Genomic DNA, 19,121 nt, shown 5'->3' with positions numbered 1-19,121 from the left:
GTTTTTCTAATTTAACAAACACTCCTAGTCTTTACTATGTACCAGGCACTGTTTAAAATGCTTCACAAATATTAGCTCATTTAATGTATTTAATCTATTTAATGGATGAAGTCGCTTAGTCCATTTATTTTGTAATCCGTTTACTGGACTAAATGAGGTGATGCTGAGGTGGATGCAGAGAGCTGTGTGGGAGGGAAGCCTGGCCACATCTCTCTGCTCTGCCAGGGCAGCTTCTGCTGCGCAGCTGGGTTGAACGCCAGTCCTGCCTTCTGCCTCCTGCCACAAGGCCAGCCTGGGATGGTAGAGCCATGGCAGGTCAGAGTTTCAGGGAGAGCAGTGATGGCTAATTAAAACTTCAGCTCAGGGAGGCCCCCTTGGGGCATGGATTGCCTCAGTCAACTTCCCTGGGGGAGTCCCCTAATTGGACCCCCGGGCCCTAGGAGTGATGCAAACTCACCAGGCAGATGATGGCAGGCAGGGAGGGAGGGGAAAGGGGGAAGGAAGCAGGCTGGCCAAAAAATAACAACAACCCCCTTCCCATTGTGAGAGATGGTGACTTTGGAGTCCCCAAACTGTCACTTAGGAACTGTGTGACTTTGAATCAGTTGCTTGGCCTCTCTGAGCCTCAGTTTCCTCATTGAGAAGTGGGGATAGGAAAACTTCCAGCCCTGGAGGGTTGCTATGAGACCTGTGCAGAAAGTACATAGCACCATGCCTGGCTCAGAAATAGGCACTCAGACAATTGGAGCAATTGTCACAGTTACTGCCACGGTCCTCTCTTATCCATCATTTCATTCAGTTCTCAGAGCATTCTGGGAGAGAGGAGGACAAGCCTTCAGAGCAGGTAGGGGGTTAGCCTCCCAGCTTTCATAACCAACAGTGTGGGTCCTGGGCCGTGTGTGGAGTGTGGAGGGGCGGGGGCAGGGGATGCTGCAGAAGATCAGGCAGAAGGTCACTGCTCAGCCTGCTATGCAGATGGACCTGGAGCCTGCCTGTGGAGTGGAGAGGACTTGACTAGGCAGAAAGCAGCCCAGGGGGCAGAGCTGGAGGCAGCCAAAGGTCTGAAGACCAGAGAAAGTGCAGAGTGTGCCAGGAGCCTTGGGGAGCCAATGGGGCTCCCCATTGGCAGATGGGTGAGTGACAGCCACATGCTACCCTGCTGAGAGGTGGGGTCTGGCCCAATGTGGCCAAAGTCTTCCCTGGGTCCAGGGTGCTGAGAATGACTTGTGCCAGAAGGGTGGGCTGTGAAGAAGGGGGTCTCGGGGAGGGGAGAGGGTGCTAGGCTTTTCCTTTCTGGATGCAGCAAGGTAGACTCCTTAGCTCCCCTGCCCTCATTCCAGGGAGCAGACAGTGTCATCTCCAATTTGTGAGGCCTCTAGAGTCACTGGCCCCTTACCAGGTATTCACAGAGGGGCAGGAGCAGGCCAAGGTCCAAAAGAGCCAGGCGTGGGGTGAGCCCCAGAACCCTCCAAGGTGACCCGGCTCAGTGGTGTCACTCTGTTCTCACAGCCCATCTCCAAGACCACGCAGTGCCACGTCTGCTGGCTGCAGCAGGCCTGGAATCCTCAGGACAGGCCGTGGGCCTCCCTCCGGCTCGAGTCACTCACCAGAGCAGAACATTCTGTCCCCAAGTTCTTGATGAACCCCTCCCAACAAGCAGTGGCTTCAGAACACCAATCTTTTCCCAGAGAGAAACCCAGGGCCAGGAGAGATATGGAGGAGACCAGAACGCATTTCAAAGAGCTGATCATTGCTAATAAATCAACAATTCCTGAACAAACACAGCCCACCCTGCACCAGCTCTGGGCTCCCTCAACCTCCCTCCAGACCCTATTCCGCAGCCCCCTCTGCTCCAGCAGTCCCCACCTCCTGTCAACCAGGTCATCTGTAGCTCAGGCTCCAATTAGTTCAGTAATTAGCACCTCATTGGGCCTGTCTGCCTGCGAACAGCTCCCCTGGGGAGGGTTTCAGGAGGTCTCCATGACCTCAGGGCCCAGAGCTCAGGCAAGTCCAGGCTGGCAAGGCCCCAGGTGGCCTCCCTGCACCCCAGCATAGGGCAGGGGAACAAAAGAATCCCCCAGGGAATTGGGTAAGGGGCAGGGAGAAGAGGGTCCACACCCAGAACGAGCCTTCTCCAGCACTTCCAGGGCCCCTGTGTCAGCTCCACACACACCTTCCTCAGCCATCTCTGTCTAGTCAGTGTGCCCTGGCTGGCTGGGGAAGCCAGGAGGATGCCAAAATCCAGCTGAGGTCAGGTCAGTAAGGGAAAGTCTCCATGGGTGGCTTTGGCACAGCCAGGGATTTAGAAAGAAGCTTGGCTTATCCCTTCAGGCCTCCATCCGGGGCCTCCTGGCTCTCTCGGGCATCACCCCCTGATGACCCCTCAGTCCCTGGCATCCATCTTTCACCTGACAGTCCCTCAGCTCTTGAAGAGAGTAGAATGCCCCCCAGCCCAGCCCATGGTCAGGCCGCAAGTCGCTGGACTATGGGCTCTGGCTAGAAAGGCTGCCAGAGCTGAGAGCGGGGAGTAGGGGACAGCCTGTGTGGTGGGGTCAGAGAGAGCCTCCAGCCAAGAAAGGAAAGGAGAGGTGAGGTGCTGCCAGGGGACGTGTGGGCACCGTGTCACAGTGGAGTGGCTCAGGAGTAAGGGGAGGTCAAGGCTTCCTCTTGCTGAGCTCAGATTCCCCATCTTTAACATTGGAACAAGAATGGTCACAGCCCCCAGCTTCCGGAGATGATGGCAAGAGGTGGGTAGTGTGGTGAGCAGCGGAGCAATGTGGTGGGAAGCCAGCAGCGGTGGCACAGGGCAGAAGGTGAGCATTCCAGGGAAGCCCCCTGTTGTCTCCCTCCCTGACATAGAGCAGCACTGGCCAGGGAGAGGGGTCTTGATGGGGGGTGGGAGTCCACAGTGTATAACTCGGGCTTGGTGAAGGGAACACAGGTCAGGCCCAGGGAACCAGTGTGAACGGTGCAGGTGAGAGGTGCAGGTTACCCAGACAGGCCAGAAGTCAGCCTTGACCTCAGCCCCCAGACTGAGAGGTGTCCTTGGGCTGACCCTGAGCCAAGACCAGGCATGAGATTAGAACCCCAGCAGGAGGAGCCAGGCAAATGCCCTGCAGCTGTGGAGGAGGCTTGGCTGCAGCAGCATTTGACCCCAGAATGGGCCTCCAGCTCCTTCCAGAAAAGTCTCACTGCTGGGAAACTGCTGCATCACTTTCCTGGTGATGACACCCCCTGTTAGTGTCTCCTTGCTTGGATTAGTATTGCCTTCTTAGGGATACTCTGGTGACAAAACCAGCACCAGCCACCTAATCCAGGCCCAGATCCCAACTTGCCACTCTTGGCTGTGGGACTTGAAGCAAAATTCTTAACCTCTCTGAGCTCCAGGGTCTTTGACTGTGGGATGATGAATTGTGCCCCCAGGTTTGTGGTAGGGTCAGGTGCCCAGTGTTCTAATGCCACTGGATCAGTCCCGGCAGGCAGTGAGCCTCAGTGAACCCGTGTTCCTCCTTCCTCAGGCCAATTCCTAGGAAGCAGGCAGGACTCTGAGAAGATGTGGTGCTGAGACCAGCTTGGTCGTGGAGACCCTAACCCAGCAGCGCTAGAGGAATTAAAGACTCACACACAAAAATATAGAGTGCAGAGTGGGAAATCAGGGGACTCACAGCCTTCAGAGCTGAGAGCCATGAACAGAGATTTACCCACATATTTATTGACAGCAAGCGAGTGATAAGCATTGTTTCTATAGATTATAGATTAACTAAAAGTATCCCATATGGGAAACAAAGGGATGGGCCGTAATAAAGGGATGGGTCTAGCTAGTTATCTGCAGCAGGAGCGTGTCCTTAAGGCACAGATCGCTCATGCTATTGTTTGTGGTTCAGTAATGTCTTAAGCGGTTTTCCGCTCTGGGTGGGCCAGGTATTCCTTGCCCTCATTCCGGTAAAACAATAACCTTCAACATGGGCATCGTGGCCGTCACGAGCATGTCACAGTGCTGCAGATATTTTGTTTATGGCCAGTTTTGGGGCCTGTTTATGGCCAGATTTGGGGGCCTGTTCCCAACAACGTGGGGCTGAAGTCTGCTTTCCCTTCTCTAGGAAGAAGTTCTGTGAAGGCCAGAGAGCCAAAACCACCTCCTCAGTCTGCCATTTTTCCACAGGCTTGTGAAAGGAACTGGATCATCTGTTTAGGGCTTCTAAAAGTTATTAGGGGCCAGGTGCAGTGGCTCACACCTGTAATCCTAGCACTTTGGGAGACAAAACCTAGAGGATTGCTCAGGCCCAGGAGTTTGAGACCAGCCTGGGTAACATAATGAGACCTTCTCTATACCAAAAAAAGAAAGAAAGAAAAAAAAGCCAGGGGTGATGATGCACACCTGTAGTTCCAGCTACTCAGGAGGCTGAGGTGGGAGGATTGCTTGAGCCCAGCCCAGGAGGTCGGGGTTTCAGTGAGCCGTGATTGCGCTACTGCACCCCAGCCTGGGAGACAGAGCAAGACCCTGTCTCAAAACCAAAAACAAAACAAACAAAACAACAAGAACAAAAATAACAGTTACTAGGCTCTGAGGAAGGTTGCCTTTGGAGACTGAGTCACAGAACTTGACCTCTTAATTACTGAACTTTTGTTATAAATTAATTTCCTTCCTTGTTCCTGGCTTAGACCAGATGGCCCTAAGATAGAAGACCCCTTGACTGAGATGAAAGACCCCTTAACTATTACATCCTTATGTGGAATGTGAAATATACTTTTCCCAAAAAAGAAACACTGCCTTTAACCAATCAATTGCTGTAACTATGTATGAAAAATGATGTAATCCTGTTTACATCCTTGCCTATATAAATGATCCTCAAATCTCTCTACTTCAGAGCACCTTGGACCCCATTTTTTTTGGAGACTGTGCCTTCCTCAAACTTTGCACTCCAATAAACTCAGTATTTAATCATATTGCCTGAATCTCATCATTCAGGTTGACAGGCTCAATGCAGAGTGGGCAGGGGATAAACAGTCATTCCAGTAAAGCCCTCTGCTTTCAAGCCTCCCACCCCCATCCCAAGCTCTGCCCAGCCCAGACTAGCCCATCTTCATCCCAATCCCAGCCCATTCTAATCCCAGCTCCCAGGCCCAGTTCTGTCCCCATTCCTAAGTCTGGGGCAGTAGCCAGGGATCACAACAGGACACTCCTAATGGGGACAAAAGGCCTGGAAAGGGGTTGTTCAATATTTTTTTTTTTTTTTTTTTTTTTTTTTGAGAGAGAGTCTCACTCTGTCTCCCAGCTTGGAGTGCAGTGGTGAGATCTCGGCTCACTGCAACCTCTGTCTCCCAGGTTCGAGCAATTCTCCTGTCTCAGCCTCCCAAGTAGCTGCCCGGCTAATTTTTTTGTATTTTTAGTAGAGACAGGGTTTCACCATATTGGTCAGGCTTGCCTCAAACTCCTGATGTCAGGTGATCCACCCGCCTCAGCCTCCCAAAGTACTGGGATTACAGGTGTGAGCCACTGTGTCCAGCTGGGGTTGTTCAGTTAAAAGGAAGGGACACAGAAACCTCCACAGCTCCCCATCTGTAACAGGCAATCGGAGGGGTGACTGCAGCCCCTGCACAGACCTCCTTGCCCATGATGTTTCTTCTGAGCAGAACCTTCCAGAGGCTCACAGGGCCTTCCTGTGACCCACACCCCCAGCGCCGTGTGCTGACATCTGACTGCAGCCAGTGGGAGGGCAGGAGTGGCAGCCTAGCCCCACCTGGTATCATGGTCCCTGTTTGTTTCCAGAAGGTGCAGCATGCAACTCCTGAAGGCAAGAGGCCTGCGAAGGCATTCAGGGCAAGTTGAGAGACTGCGCCCACTGCTCGGCCAGGCTGTGGGGCTGAGGGTGGTGGTAGGGAATGCTGGCAAACCCAAGAAGTAGATCTGGGTTCAGACAAGAAAGGCCTGCTCAGGATCCCTGGGGCCCAGCCGACCAGAACCACATCTACGCTCATGAACAGCCTCTTTATTTCTCAGCCAGGGCCTACTGAAGGCTGAGCCACCTCTCATCCACTCCTGCAAGCCCTCTGGCCCCCAGTGCACCAATGGATTTGAGGGGCTCCATGACTGGCTGGCCCTGTGCTGCAGGTTCAGTGGGGTAGAGTGCTATCCCAGCTCCCAGTGCTGTGGCTGGGAGTCAGTCCCTGGGGAGCCGGGACTCTGTCACTATGACCTGATGTGATTCCACCAGGGAGCTGGGCTCTCCACCCCATGACAAATTGATACAGGCCTCACAGAACAGAAGAGGGGCCCAACCTGTACTTGTGAATGTGCTCCTGAGGCTGGGAGGGTAGGGTGGAGTAGAAGGCAGGGGACCCTCACTCTATGCTGAAGGGGCTGGGGGCTGAGATTGGTACCCTGTTTTCCTGGGTTCAAATCCTGCTTCTGCTACTTCTTAGCTGTGCTGCCATAGGCAAGTCACTTCATCTCTCTGGGGCTCAGTTTACACGATATAAAAAATGAGGGCCGGGCACAGTGGCTCACCCCTGTAATCCTAGCACTTTGGGAGGCCGAGGCAGGCAGATCAGGCGAGGTCAGGAGATGGAGACCATCCTGGCTAACACAGTGAAACCCCGTCTCTACTAAAAATACAAAAAATTAGCCGGGTGTGTTGGCTCGCGCCTGTAGTCCCAGCTACTTGGTAGGCTGAGGCAGGAGAATGGCGTGAACTCAGGAGGCGGAGCTTGCGGCGAGCCAAGATTGCACTACTGCACTCCAGCCTGGGCGACAGAGCGAGACTCCATCTCAAAAAAAAAAAAAAAAGGATAAGGCCAGGCAAGGTGGCTTTCGCCTGTAATCCTAGCACTTTGGGAGGCCGAGGTGGGAGGACTGCTTGAGCCTAGGAGTTCAAGGCCAGCCTAGGCAACATAGCAAGACCCCCATCTCCCCCTGGCAAAAAAAAAAAAAAAAAATTAACTGGGCATGGTAGTGGCATGTGCCTGTGGTCCCAGCTCAGGAGACTGAGATGGGAGGATCATTGAGCCCAGGAAGTCAAGGCTGCAGTGAGCCATGATCACACCACTGTACTCCAGCTAGGGCAACAGAGCAAGACACTGTCTCAAAAAAAAAAAAAAAAAATGAGGATGGCTGGGCGTGGTGGCTCACACCTGTAATCCTAGCACTTTGGGAGGCCAAGGTGGGTGGATTACCTGAGGTAGGAGTTCGAGACCAGCCTGGCCAACATGGAGTGCCCGTCTCTACTAAAAATATAAAACTTAGCAGGGCATGATGGTGCGTGCCTGTAGTCCCAGCTACTCTGGAGGCTAAGGCAGGAGAATCATTTGAAGCCAGGAGGTGGAGGTTGCAGTGAGCTGAGATTGTGCCACTGCACTCCAGCCTGGGTAACAGAGGGAGACTCTGTCTCAAAAAAAAAAAAAAAAAAGAGGGCCCTTTCCTGTTAGGGGAGAGCTGTGCGGCGAGGTAAGGGTCTCAGACGCCGTTTCTTGTTTTCATCATATAGACAGAACAGCCGTGCTGCAAAGATGGTCAATGTACCTAAAACCCGAAGAGCCTTCTGTAAGAAGTGTGGCAAGCATCAGCCTCACAAAGTGACACAGTATAAGAAGAGCAAGGATTCCTTGTATGCCCAGGGAAAAAGGTGCTATGATCGGAAGCAGAGTAGCCATGGTGGGCAGACAAAGCCAATTTTCTGGAAGAAGGCTAAGACCACAAAGAAGGTTGTGCTAAGGCTGGAATGTGTTGAGCCTAACTGCAGATCCAAGAGGATGCTGGCCATTAAGAGATGCAAGCATTTTGAACTGGAAGGAGATAAGAGAAAGGGCCAAGTGATCCAGTACTAAACTTTGGGAAATTTTTCTTTTGATTTGAAGAGAAAATGCTGAAGCCATAGAAAAATCACCTGTAGGAAAATAAATACAGTGATATTCTTTAAAAAAAAATGAGGATAACCATTAACCACATCAAGGGATAATCAGGCAGATCAACTGACTGTGAATATGAAGAACCCAGTGCAGAATGGGCACAGCAATGCCCAGTGCTTCTGGAGAAAGTAAGCCTAAGGGGTGGGGAAGGATCCCAGCTGGTCCGTGCAGCCTGGAATACACATGCGTGTTGGGGACTGTCTGGCCTGGAACAACCAAGAAAGCCCCCCAGAGTATAGGCCTGCCTGGGGCATTCACTGCCCCTCCCAGCCACCCCAAGCCTGAAGGCTTCACCGCTCCTACCCCTCCCTATTGCCTGTCCAACCCTCCTGCCCACCCCCAATGTCAGTGGACAAGTCTAGGGCTATTGACTGGGATCCCAATGCCATGCCCCAAATGGAGACTTCCTGGCCCGGCAGGACTCACAGGAGCTTAGAGGACCAAGGAGAAAAAACTGTTGCACTCATGTACACATGCACATGCGAACACATGCATGCACACACACAGAGGGACACAGAACCAGCCAGGCACACACGTGCAACCATGGCCGGCAACCAACCTTCCCTCCCTCCCTCCCTCCCCACTTCCTTCTTTCCCTCCCTCCCCCTTTCCTTCCTTCCTTACTTCCCTCCCTCCCCCTCCCCCTCTCCCTCCCTTCCCCTCCCCCTCTCCCTCCCTCCCTCCCTTCCTTCCCTCCTTCCCCCGCCCTTTCTCCATCTCCCCCTCAGTCCCTCCTCCGACTTCCTTCCCTACCTTCTCTTCTACCCCCTCCCCCATCCCCACTCCCTTCCCTCAGACCACTCTGCCTGGCTTACTATGCCAGAGTGTGCATAACCTCTGCGGTATCCACAGGATACCTAGAAATGCCCCCAGCCTCTCCTTCTGGGTCCAGAATAAGCAGATGCCTTGGGGGTAGTATTGGGGTGGGGGTATTCAGTCACCCCTGCTCCCCTCATAGCCTCCAGTCCTGTGCCTGGCACCCACTGCTTTGGGGTTTCTATTTATACCTAGCTCTTTCAACAGACTAGCAAAGGCAAGTTTGCATCCTGGCTGCACTCCAGCCTAACTCTGTGACCTCAGGCAGGCCATTGGACATGGCTGGCCAAAGTTTTCTCATCTCTAAAATGGGGCTGTCATGCCATTTTTTTTTCTTTAGAGACAGGGTCTCATTCTGTCCCCCAGGCTGGAGGTGGTGGTGCCACCATGGCTCACTGCAGCCTTGAACTCCTGGGCTCAAGTGATCCTCCCACTTCAGCCTCCCAAGTAACTGAAACTATAGGCATTGGCCAGGCGCGGTGGCTCACGCCTGTAATCCCAGCACTTTGGGAGGCCGAGGTGGGCAGATCACGAGGTCAGGAGATCGAGACCATCCTGGCTAACATGGTGAAACCCCGTCTCTACTAAAAATACAAAAAATTAGCCAGCCGTGGTGGCGGGTGCCTGTAGTCCCAGCTACTCAGGAGGCTGAAGCGGAAGAATGGCGTGAACCCTGGAGGCAGACCTTGCAGTGAGCCAAGATCGCACCACTGCACTCCAACCTGGGCGACAGAGTGAGACTCCATCTCAAAAAAAAAAAAAAAAAAAGAAACTATAGGCATGTGCCACCACACCTGGCTAATTTTTAAAAATTTTTTATAGAGACAAGGTCTCGCTCTGTTGCCCAGGCTGGTTTCAAACTCCTAGTGTCATGCCTTTCTTACTGGGTGTGGTGGGAAGATCTTGAATGAAACGCAGCTAGCACGGTGCTTGTCTGCTTACTCACTCTCATCCTCCAAGGACAGAGCTGGCCTTCCTCTCTGGGGACAAGTGCCCCTGGACAGCCCCTAGGGATGGCTGAATGCACAGATCGCCCAGCTAGTTCCCCTCCCTCCTCTTTAGCCCAGAGGAGGAGGTATTGGGTGGGCTGCCCCCACTCAAAGTAGTTTCATCGCTTACTGCCCAGGACCTCACCTGCAGGGTCATCCCTGTTGGGCACCCACCTCCCTTCCACCCCATCTATCCTCTACCTGCTCAACTCCTGCATCTGCAAGGCCTGGAGGGTCTCTTGCTCCCTGCCCCCATTTTCCCATCTTTGTCCTGAACCCCACCTGCCTTCTGTTTCACAATCCCCTCTCTTGCCAGGGTGTGGCTGCCATGTGGGCCTGTGGTCCACAAGCCTACCCAGTTCCCTTCATCCCCTCTTCTGCTTTCAGGTCCCCAGCCCAGGCTGCCTCCATCCCACCCCACCAAGCTGGAAGACCAGCACAATTCAGACAGGACTTGTGTCCCAGCTACCCCGGCCCCTCAGTTTCCTCATCTGTAATTTAAGAATAAAAATGCCGGCTGGGCGCGGTGGCTCACGCCTGTAATCCCCACACTTTGGGAGGCTGAGGCGGGTGGATCACAAGGTCAGGAGATCAAGACCATCCTGGCTAACACGGTGAAACCCCATCTCTACTAGAAAAAAATAGAAAAAATTAGCCGGGCGTGGTTGCGGGCGCCTGTAGTCCCAGCTACTCCGGAGGCTGAGGCAAGAGAATGGCGTGAACCCAGGAGGTAGAGGTTGCAGTGAGCCGAGATCATGCCACTGCACTCCAACCTGGGCAACAGAGCAAGACTCTGTCTCAAAAAAAAAAAAAAAGAAAAGAATAAAAATACCATTCGGGTGCAGTGGTTCATGCCTATAATTCCAGCACTTTGGGAGACAGGAGGACTTCTTGAGCCCAGGAGTTTGAGACCAGCCCGGGCAATATAGTGAGACCCTATCTGCACAAAAATTTTAAAAATTACCTGGGTGTGGCGGCACACGCCTATGGTCCCAGCTATTCAGGAGGCTGAGGTTGGAGGATCACTTGAGCCTGGGAGGTCAAGGCTACAGTGAGCTGTGATCATGCTACTGCACTCCAGTCTAAGTGACACGGCAAGACCCTGTCTCAAAAAAACAAAAACACAACCTATGTTTTGGTGTATTGTAGGACTAATTTAGAAAACCTATGTATCAGTCGGGTGCAGTGGTTCGTACCTATAATCTCAGCACTTTGGATCACCTGAGGTCAGGAGATTGAGACCAGCCTGACCAACATGGTGAAACCCCCTCTCTACTAAAAATACAAAAATTAGCTGAGTGTGGTGGCAGGTGCCTGTAATCCCAACTACTCAGGAGGCTGAGGCAGGAGAATCTCTTGAACCCAGGAGGCGGAGATTGCAGTGAGCCAAGATCATGCCATTGCACTCCAGCCTGAGTGCAATGAAAAAAAGAAAAAGAAAACCTATGTATCTGGCATACAGGTCAGTATAAACAACAGGAAAGGATGGATAAATAAATGAACTAGACCTGGAGTCTGCTCCCCCATTACAATGTCCCTATGAAGCCCCACTTTTAGAGGCAGGCTGGCTGGGGGAGGTCAGCCGAGGGTGGCTCAGAAAGAGGGAGGAGGCTGACTCAGGTGCCAGGATGAGGCCTTGGGAGGTCCAGCGGGGCTTTCTCTGACTCAGGAAGTCTAGAGCAGTAGCCCAGGGCCTGCCCTGTGCCTAGGACCCAAGGTCCTTAGCTTTCAGCAGAGGATCCATGCAGGACCACTGCCAGCCCAAAGGCACCACTCTCTGCAGACAGAGCCCTGGGCCAGGACACCTGACTTGGGAGGAGAGCATGTGCTGGATTTCAGGAGCTAGATGCTACTCTGGCTGGACATCCTGTGCCTGGCAGGAATCCGGCACCCCTAGTGACTCTGAGGATGGCAAAGGGGCTTATGTTTCTCCAGGCCAACTCCCCACTCAGCAACTTGCCCAGTGCCCATGGCCTCCAGGCCCGGTCCTCCCCAGGCTTCATGCCCCCTCACCCCTTAGCACTGACTCTCTCAGCACGGATGGTCATAAAGCAGGGTTGATGTTAGGCTTTGACCAAAGGTCAGGAGATTGAGAAGAATGACATCGCAGCTCAGCACAAGCAACGGGGACGATTAAACAGTAGCCGTCCTTGTTTGAAAACCCATCAGAGCTGTTTCCTGTGCTGCTACACCCCACTCAGGTCACAGCTTGCTGACGCCTTCTTGGGTTTCTACCCACCCCCATTCCTGTTTGAAACTCCTGTTCTTTTATTCTTATTTGTGGCAATTTAGCCCTCCTGCCCTGCCTCTGCAAATCAGATATGTCTCCATTTCGGAGCCCACTCAGGCAGCTTGCTAAACTAGGGGCAACTATCAATGCAGGCTGCAACTTTCAACTACAGTTTATCTTTGAACAAGCTGCACCCATTCTTACACAGTATTCCCTTGTCCACCCACACAGACACATGGACAAAGGATGGTAGAAAGATTTATTCTTCTGGAATTTTTTTCTTCTTCCTCATGCATTTGGTCACTTTCCCATCTCATGTTTAATTTGTTAAAGCCAATCTCATTATGAACACCTGTCACAGGTTTATCATAAGTTGGGAACAAGTTTAGGAAAACAAAAGGGAACAAGTTTAGGAAAACAAAACACAATCGAGTCCTCCAGCATTGCGGAAAAAGCTGTGTCATGCAGTGATTTGGAGCACGGATACTGAGCCAGATGGCCTGGGTTGCAATCCTGGTTTTGCCTCTTTGTAGCTGTGTGACCTTGAGCAAGTTTACTTAATGTCTCCGTGCCTCAGCTTCTCACTTGTGAACAGCAGATAATAATAGCACTCACTTCACGGGTTTGTTGTGCCTGAAATCCAATTTAATCAAATTACATGTATTAATTTTAATTTTAATTTTTGTAGGGGGAGTGTCTTGCTGTGTTGCCCAGGCTGGTCTTAAACTCCCGGCTTCAAAAGATCCTCCCACCTCAGCCTCCCAAGTAGCTGGGATTACAGATGCACTCAACCACACCCAGGTAAATGTTTTATGTTTTGTAGAGACAGGGTCTCATTATGTTGCCCAGGCTGGTCTCAAACTCCTGGGCTCAAGCAATTCTTCCGTCCTCAGCCTCCTGAGTAGCTGGGATTACAGACGTGAGCCACCGCACCCAGCCTTAAATGAATTAATACATGTAAGAGACCGGCCAGGCGCGGTGGCTCATGCCTGTAATCCCAGCACTTTGGGAGGCCAAGACGGGCAGATCACGAGGTCAGGAGATGGAGACCATCCTGGCTAACACGGTGAAACCCCCTCTCTACTAAAAATACAAAAAATTAGCCAGGCGTGGTGGCGGGCGCCTGTAGTCCCAGCTACTTGGGAGGCTGAGGCAGGAGAATGGCGTGAACCTGGGAGGTGGAGCTTGCAGTGAGCAGAGATCGGGCCACTGCACTCCAGCCTGGGGGACAGAGCGAGACTCCGTCTCAAAAAAAAAAAAACAAAAAAAAACCACACACACACAAAAAAGCATGTAAGATCCCCAAAGCAGTGCCTAGCACACAATAAGCATGATGTGAGTGTTGGCTGTTACGAGCAAGTTTATATAGGAGAAGAAGGAGGAATGTTAGATAAGGTTGTTTAACTATGTACAGGTCTGGTTAGCTTTACAGGGCTGTAAAGCTGTCACATTCGTATCAGCTGCAGGGGTTAAACCTGGGTCACACCAACCGGGACCATCCCTCTAAATTGCCAGGTGTGGGCTGTTCATCAGAAATACCAACTACAGTTTGTTATTTTGTTTTATTTTTTCAGGGGCCTTAGGGTAGCTTACTTTCTCAGACCTCAGCCTATATCCCTGAATGATTATCAGGAAAATGTTTTAATCCAGCAAGGCCTAGGGAATGGGAGATGGCAGAGAGGATGGGAGAGCACGGGAGCCTGTTCCACCACAGCCAGATGGTGCTTGGCAGAGCAGGAAGAGGACTCTGTGGCCACTAAGCCAGGAGGTGCTGGGGAGTGAGGCCCGGGATGCATCTGTGGTCCTGGGCATGGGAACAGCACTCGGTGCAGTCATAGTTCCTGGCTGCTGGCCACACTGTCTTCTGAATCCTTGGCCCACACAGAGCTCCCTCCTTGAGTTCTCAGAGCCCTGGCCAGCCCCAGAACCCTCTGCCCAGCTTTCTGCTGGGCTGACTGTCCTGTGGAGGGGAAGCAGGACTGCAGGAGGATGTGGCCAGACCAAGTTGGAAGCCAAGAGGGGCTTGGCAACTCCCCGAGGGCTGGCACTGCGCCCCCTCCTCTTCCACTCCCCACTGCCCACACTGCTCAGGACTTGACACAAGAGCATTCAGTTAATAGAGATGTGGTGGTGTTGCTTGGGAAAAGCCAACCCAAAGATACAAGGTCACCTGACATTTAGCAATGCTATTCAATGGAAATAAAATAGGAGCCATATGTTATCTGAAATTTTCTAGCAGACAGTAAGGAGAAACAGATGAAATCAATTTTAGCAATATATTTAAGAGAACCCAGTTTATCTAATGGAACCCTGTGTTACCATTTCAATATTTAATCATATACAAAATTATTAAGATATTTCACATTCTTTTGTTTCATGCTAAGTCTCCTAAATCCTGTGTATATGTTACACTTACTGCCCATATCAATGTGTACTAGCCCCTGCAGGAGAGGAAAAAACTTTTCCTCTACACTCTCTTGTTCTGTCATTGCAGCTTTCGAATTAAACTGACAGAAGACAGATTAACAGGAGAAGAAGTTTATTATGTCTGCATACCGTACCAACAAAGGACGTAGCTGGCTGGTTAAATAGAGTTTAAGGCTTATATACCTAATTTAGCAGGGAAAAGGGAGGGGAAAGAAAGGGCTTCTGCGGGAAAAACAAATAGGTTTCTTTAGCAAAGACAAATGGGGTTTTAAGAGAACCGACAGGTGATAAAGTTTGTGCAATATTTGTCTATATAGGTATGAGTGGTCGCTCTGTCTTCTTGGGGCCATGAAACTACCCCATGACAGAGTTTATGGTAGCCTTACTTCCCAGAAGTTACTGCTTTTTGTCAGATAAAGGAAGCTCCTAGGAGGCTTTTTTCTGCGTCTGTTGAATCTCAAATGTCTTCAGCTTAAAATAATGTTTATGCCAACTCTGGGGCTCCTAGTGGGTTCCCACACATTTCAAGTGCTCGACAGTCATATGCGGCTACCTTATCAGATGGTGCAGGTGCAGAATCATTAAATCATGGAACCCCAGGGCAGGACAGCTCCTGGAGACGCTGGCAAGCATGCCCTCTGCCACCTTCTTCCCCGTGCCTAGCCCGTACTCTGCTTGAGTGTCTCCCAAGCTGGGTGCCCACGACCCCTGCCTCCCCCGCAGCTTCCTCCAGACCAGTGGCTCAGGCTCCGTGGTAGATTGAGTTGTTGATGTTGAGCAGAAATCTCCCTCCTGCCTAAGTGGGCAACCCAACATCTTTCCCAAAGCACTGGCACAAACCCGCCGTGAGGGTGGCTGGCAGGAACTATTGTTGAATTTTACCTAGAGGGTCCGTGTCCAGCAGCAAGTGGGGACAGGAGAATGCTAGGATACAAGGTCGTCCTTGCTGTGCCTTGGCCCAGCGAGTGGTCTCCATGTCCCCTCAGAGGGAGGGTGCATTCTGGCACGTGGCTGAGCGGGTACCCACCAAAACCCTAACGCAGAAAGCCCGGCTCCAGTCACAGCCTGCCTGGGACTGGCCCTGGCCCTGGCTGCCGCTCTCCTTCCCCCAGCTGAATCCTAATAGGAGGCACAGAATCCTAATACAGCCTCCAGGTTTCACAGATGGGGAAACCGAGGCGCGGTTCCCGCGCGTCCACGTTCAGCCCATGCCCGGGCTGAACCCAATTGCAACAAAGTCCCAGGGGCCTCCGGAGAAAACGTGGGAGCCTTCCCGCCCTGGCGGGCCCTTGCCAGCTCTCTGCTTCTCGGACACAGGCGGCTGGCGGGCGCGGGCCTCAGGGACCCGGCCGCTGGGGCGGGAGTCTCCAGGGAACCGTGATGTAACCCAGCGCCCCGGCTTGCAGGAGCGGCCCCCAGGCGCCGCCCGTGGCTTGTTTACTCGACTAGGGGCGCGGGGTGGAGTCGCGGCCACCGGCCCCGCCCCACCCCCCACAGTGCCCGCCCCTGCACCTCCCCCCAACCCCTCCACCCCAACGGCTGGACGGAGTCCCAGGGGCTGTTGGAGGCTTGCGGGTGTTGGTCCTGTTTCTGCCTTAGATGTTCCAAGACCTGGCGCAGTGGCCGAGCCACACGGGTGACTCTGAAAGGGCCTGAGTCCCCCACGAGCTCTCTCAGTCACGGCCTCCAAAGTAGCTCAAAAGAACATTCCAACGAAGTAAAATCCCGGAGCTTGCTATGCCTACGCAGCCTCAGGACAAGGGCCCTCCTATCCGGTCCCCCAGTCGCCGCATCTTCCCAGCCTGTCTCCTGCTCCTGTCTCCTGTTCTGTGATAGCCGGCACCGTGGGGAGCCCTTGTCTGCCTCAGGGGACAAAAACAGCATTTCCCAGGGGCTCTACTACTCCTGGCACAGAGAAAGAGAGTTTGCTCTTGGCTAGGCAAAGTTAACACCCTGGAGGGCTGAAGGGCAGAACTGCTTAGGGGTTGGGGCTCCTCACTTAGGGCAGCGATTCCCAGTCCTGGGCTCTTTCCAGCCCCAAGCCAAGGCCTGACTCACTGGGGCCAGTGGGGAACAGCAGGGCTCCCTGCACACACAGCACCCTCTCGAACTGGGATCTCCAGCCAGACACAGGCCTCCCACCCCTAGGGGAGAGCAAGAACAAGGCAGTGTGTGGCCAGATGGTAATGGATGGGAACAGATCTAGAGGGTGCAATGCTGATGCCAGCAAAAACCCCAACAGCTGTGACCTGTGCCCACTGCCAGGGTTTTCTCATCTAGACTCTCCATTCCCTGGTGAGGCAGGCAGGCTGCCTACAGATGAGGGAGCGGAGGCTCAGAGAGAGCAGGGGAGCCTGAGGTCACCCTAGGAAGTTGGCGACAGCTGCAACTAGGACCTAAACCCCTGTGTGCTAGTTTCTCATGCGCTTTTTTTTTTTAATGGACAATATGAACATACTTCATGCAATCTTGAGAGCCCAAGAGCCCTGTGACTGGGAGCAGTCCAGGAGGGCTTCCTGGATGAGAGGCCAGGCCTCAGCTAGATGAGGGAGGAGGGGCACGATTTGGGGAGAGAGGTGTGAGGTGAGAAGGCTTCTCTGAGGTGGGAAATAGGAAGAAAGGGGATGGGCTGGGTGCGATAGCGCTCACCTGTAATCCCAGCACTTTGGGAGGCTGGGGAAGGGGATTGTTTCAGACCAGTTTGGGCAATATAGTGAGACCACCATCTCTGCCAAAAATAAAAAATGTGGCACGTGCCTGTGGTCCCAGCTACCTGAGAGGCTGACATGGGAGGACTGCTTGGGCCCTGGAGGTCAAGGCTGTAATGAGCCATGATCGTGCCACTGCGCTCCTGTCTGGGTGACAGAGTGAGACCTTGTCTCAAAAAAAAGAAGAAAGGGGAGGTTAACCTGGGAAGAGAACAGCCCGGGAGCTGCAGGAAGTAAGGGTGCAAAAGGTCTCGCCAAAGAAGAGGGTCTGGGGGTCAGTCAGGGAGGAGGCCAGCCAGGGTCAAGAGAAGTTCCTGGGGAGGGGGTGTGGTGGGCAGATGCAGGATTGGAGACTACTGGTATTGGGGGCAGCATTTCCAGTCCAGACTTCCACTGCAGACTCTAGCATTTCCCAGCCCTCTGGCTTTGGGTATGTTATCTTCCCTCTGTGGGCCTCAGTTTCCTCATTTATAAGATGGAGATCAGCTCCCCACGCTGCCCATGGCTGAGAAGGTGCTTTGTGACTGGCTTTACATACTTGAGGGTGTGAGGGACTCATATACCAATGTGACGGATAGGCTGGAGTCAGGGGAGACCTCTCCATGGGGCTTCTCCCTGCCATGTATTCCCTGCCCTTACAGAGAGAGGCCTCATACACTTGTTCCCTCCAACTCTGCCGGCATGTTGGGGAGGCCCCTAGGCTTAGTAAATATTTGTGTCTCTGCTCTAGTTGGTGGCTGCTGGAACATTCTGTCCTGCTTCTCATTCATCTAGGCTTCTGCCTCAGGCTGTGAAGTTACTGCAAGAGATCAAGAGCCCAGTGTGGGAACTTCTAGGTCCTTCGCCAGCCCCCCTCCTGCCTACTCCTTCTGAGCCCCAGTTTATTCCTGGAGTTCAGAACCCTGTGCTAGGCCCTGTGCACTTTGGGAGGCTGAGGCAGGTGGATCACCTGAGGTCAGGAGTTTGAGACCAGCCTGGCCAACGTGGTGAAAGCCCATCTCTACTAAAAATACAAAAATTAGCCAGGCGTGGTTGCATGTGCCTATAGTCATAGTCCCAGCTACTTGGGAGGGCGAGGCAGGAGAATTGCTTGAACCTGGGAGGTGGAGGTTGCCAGTGAGCCGAGATTGTGCCATTGCACTCCAGCCTGGGCAACAGAGTGAGACTCCGTTTCAAAAAAAAAAAAAGAAAGAAAGAAAGAAAAAAAGAGAAAAAAAGAAAAAAAAAAAGAAAGGAAAGGAAGAGAGAGAGAGACATGTGACTCTAAAGAACCTCTCTGGGCATGGTGGCTCATGCCTGTAATCCCAGCACTTTGGGAGCCCAAGATAGGAGGATTGCTTAAGCCCAGGAGTTTGAGAACAACCTGGGCAACATAGTGAGACCCTATCTCTAGTTTTAAAAAGAAAACCTCTCCTTTTGCTGTGAGAAGAGCTAGGACATTGGGTCCGAATGTTAGCTCAGTAGCTGGCCTGATGTGTGGTTTTGGTTGAGTCCCACTACTTTTCTGAGCTTATTTCCTCATTCCTGAAAAGGTGGTGAAATGGTTTGGACCAGTGCCTGGCACTTACTAAGCTGTTTTCTTCCTTAGCCTTCCTTCCATGCCTCTGCACTGTCTTCCTAGAAGTTTGGGCCTGCCCTATTTAACCAATTAAATTAACAAGGATAAGAAGTTTCCGACTTTTATTGGGTACTCTATACAGTGCTATGCTGGTAAATGTTAAAAACCAGCTCTACATACATTTTTTTAAAGTTCTAGGCCAGGCACAGTGGCTCATGCCTGTAATCCCAGCATTCTGGGAGGCCGAGGCAGGTGGATCACCTGAGGTCAGGAGTTCGAGACTAGTCTGACCAATATGGTGAAACCCCATCTCTACTAAAAATACAAAAATTAGCTGAGTGTTCAAGGTGGCACGCACCTGTAGTCCTAGCTACTCAAAAGGCTGAGACAGGAGAATCACTTGAATCTGAGAGGCAGAGGTTGCAGTGAGCTGAGATCACACCACCACACTCCAGCCTGGGCAATAGAGTGAGACTACATCTAAAATA

At 52.4% G+C, this 19,121-nt stretch overlaps 1 protein-coding gene across 1 annotated transcript; it reads left to right on the top strand.

The window, feature by feature from the left end:
• The first annotated feature begins 7,464 nt into the window (after window positions 1–7,464).
• On the top strand, window positions 7,465–7,824 carry LOC101143702 (large ribosomal subunit protein eL42-like). The gene has a single exon (XM_019010517.4). It carries the CDS (start codon window positions 7,507–7,509, stop codon window positions 7,822–7,824), a length of 318 nt encoding a protein of 105 aa, XP_018866062.3. The 5' UTR covers window positions 7,465–7,506.
• The last annotated feature ends 11,297 nt before the right edge of the window (window positions 7,825–19,121 follow it).

The sequence above is a fragment of the Gorilla gorilla genome, chromosome 16, assembly GCF_029281585.2.
Source record: "Gorilla gorilla gorilla isolate KB3781 chromosome 16, NHGRI_mGorGor1-v2.1_pri, whole genome shotgun sequence".
Taxonomy (NCBI): Eukaryota; Metazoa; Chordata; class Mammalia; order Primates; family Hominidae; genus Gorilla; species Gorilla gorilla.
Note: the sequence above shows the minus strand (reverse complement) of the source record. Positions and strands in the feature narration are given on the sequence as shown.

Coding starts and splice junctions, on each gene's coding strand:
- LOC101143702 (XM_019010517.4), top strand. CDS start 7,507: ATGGTCAATGTACCTAAAACCCGAAGAGCCTTCTGTAAGAAGTGTGGC.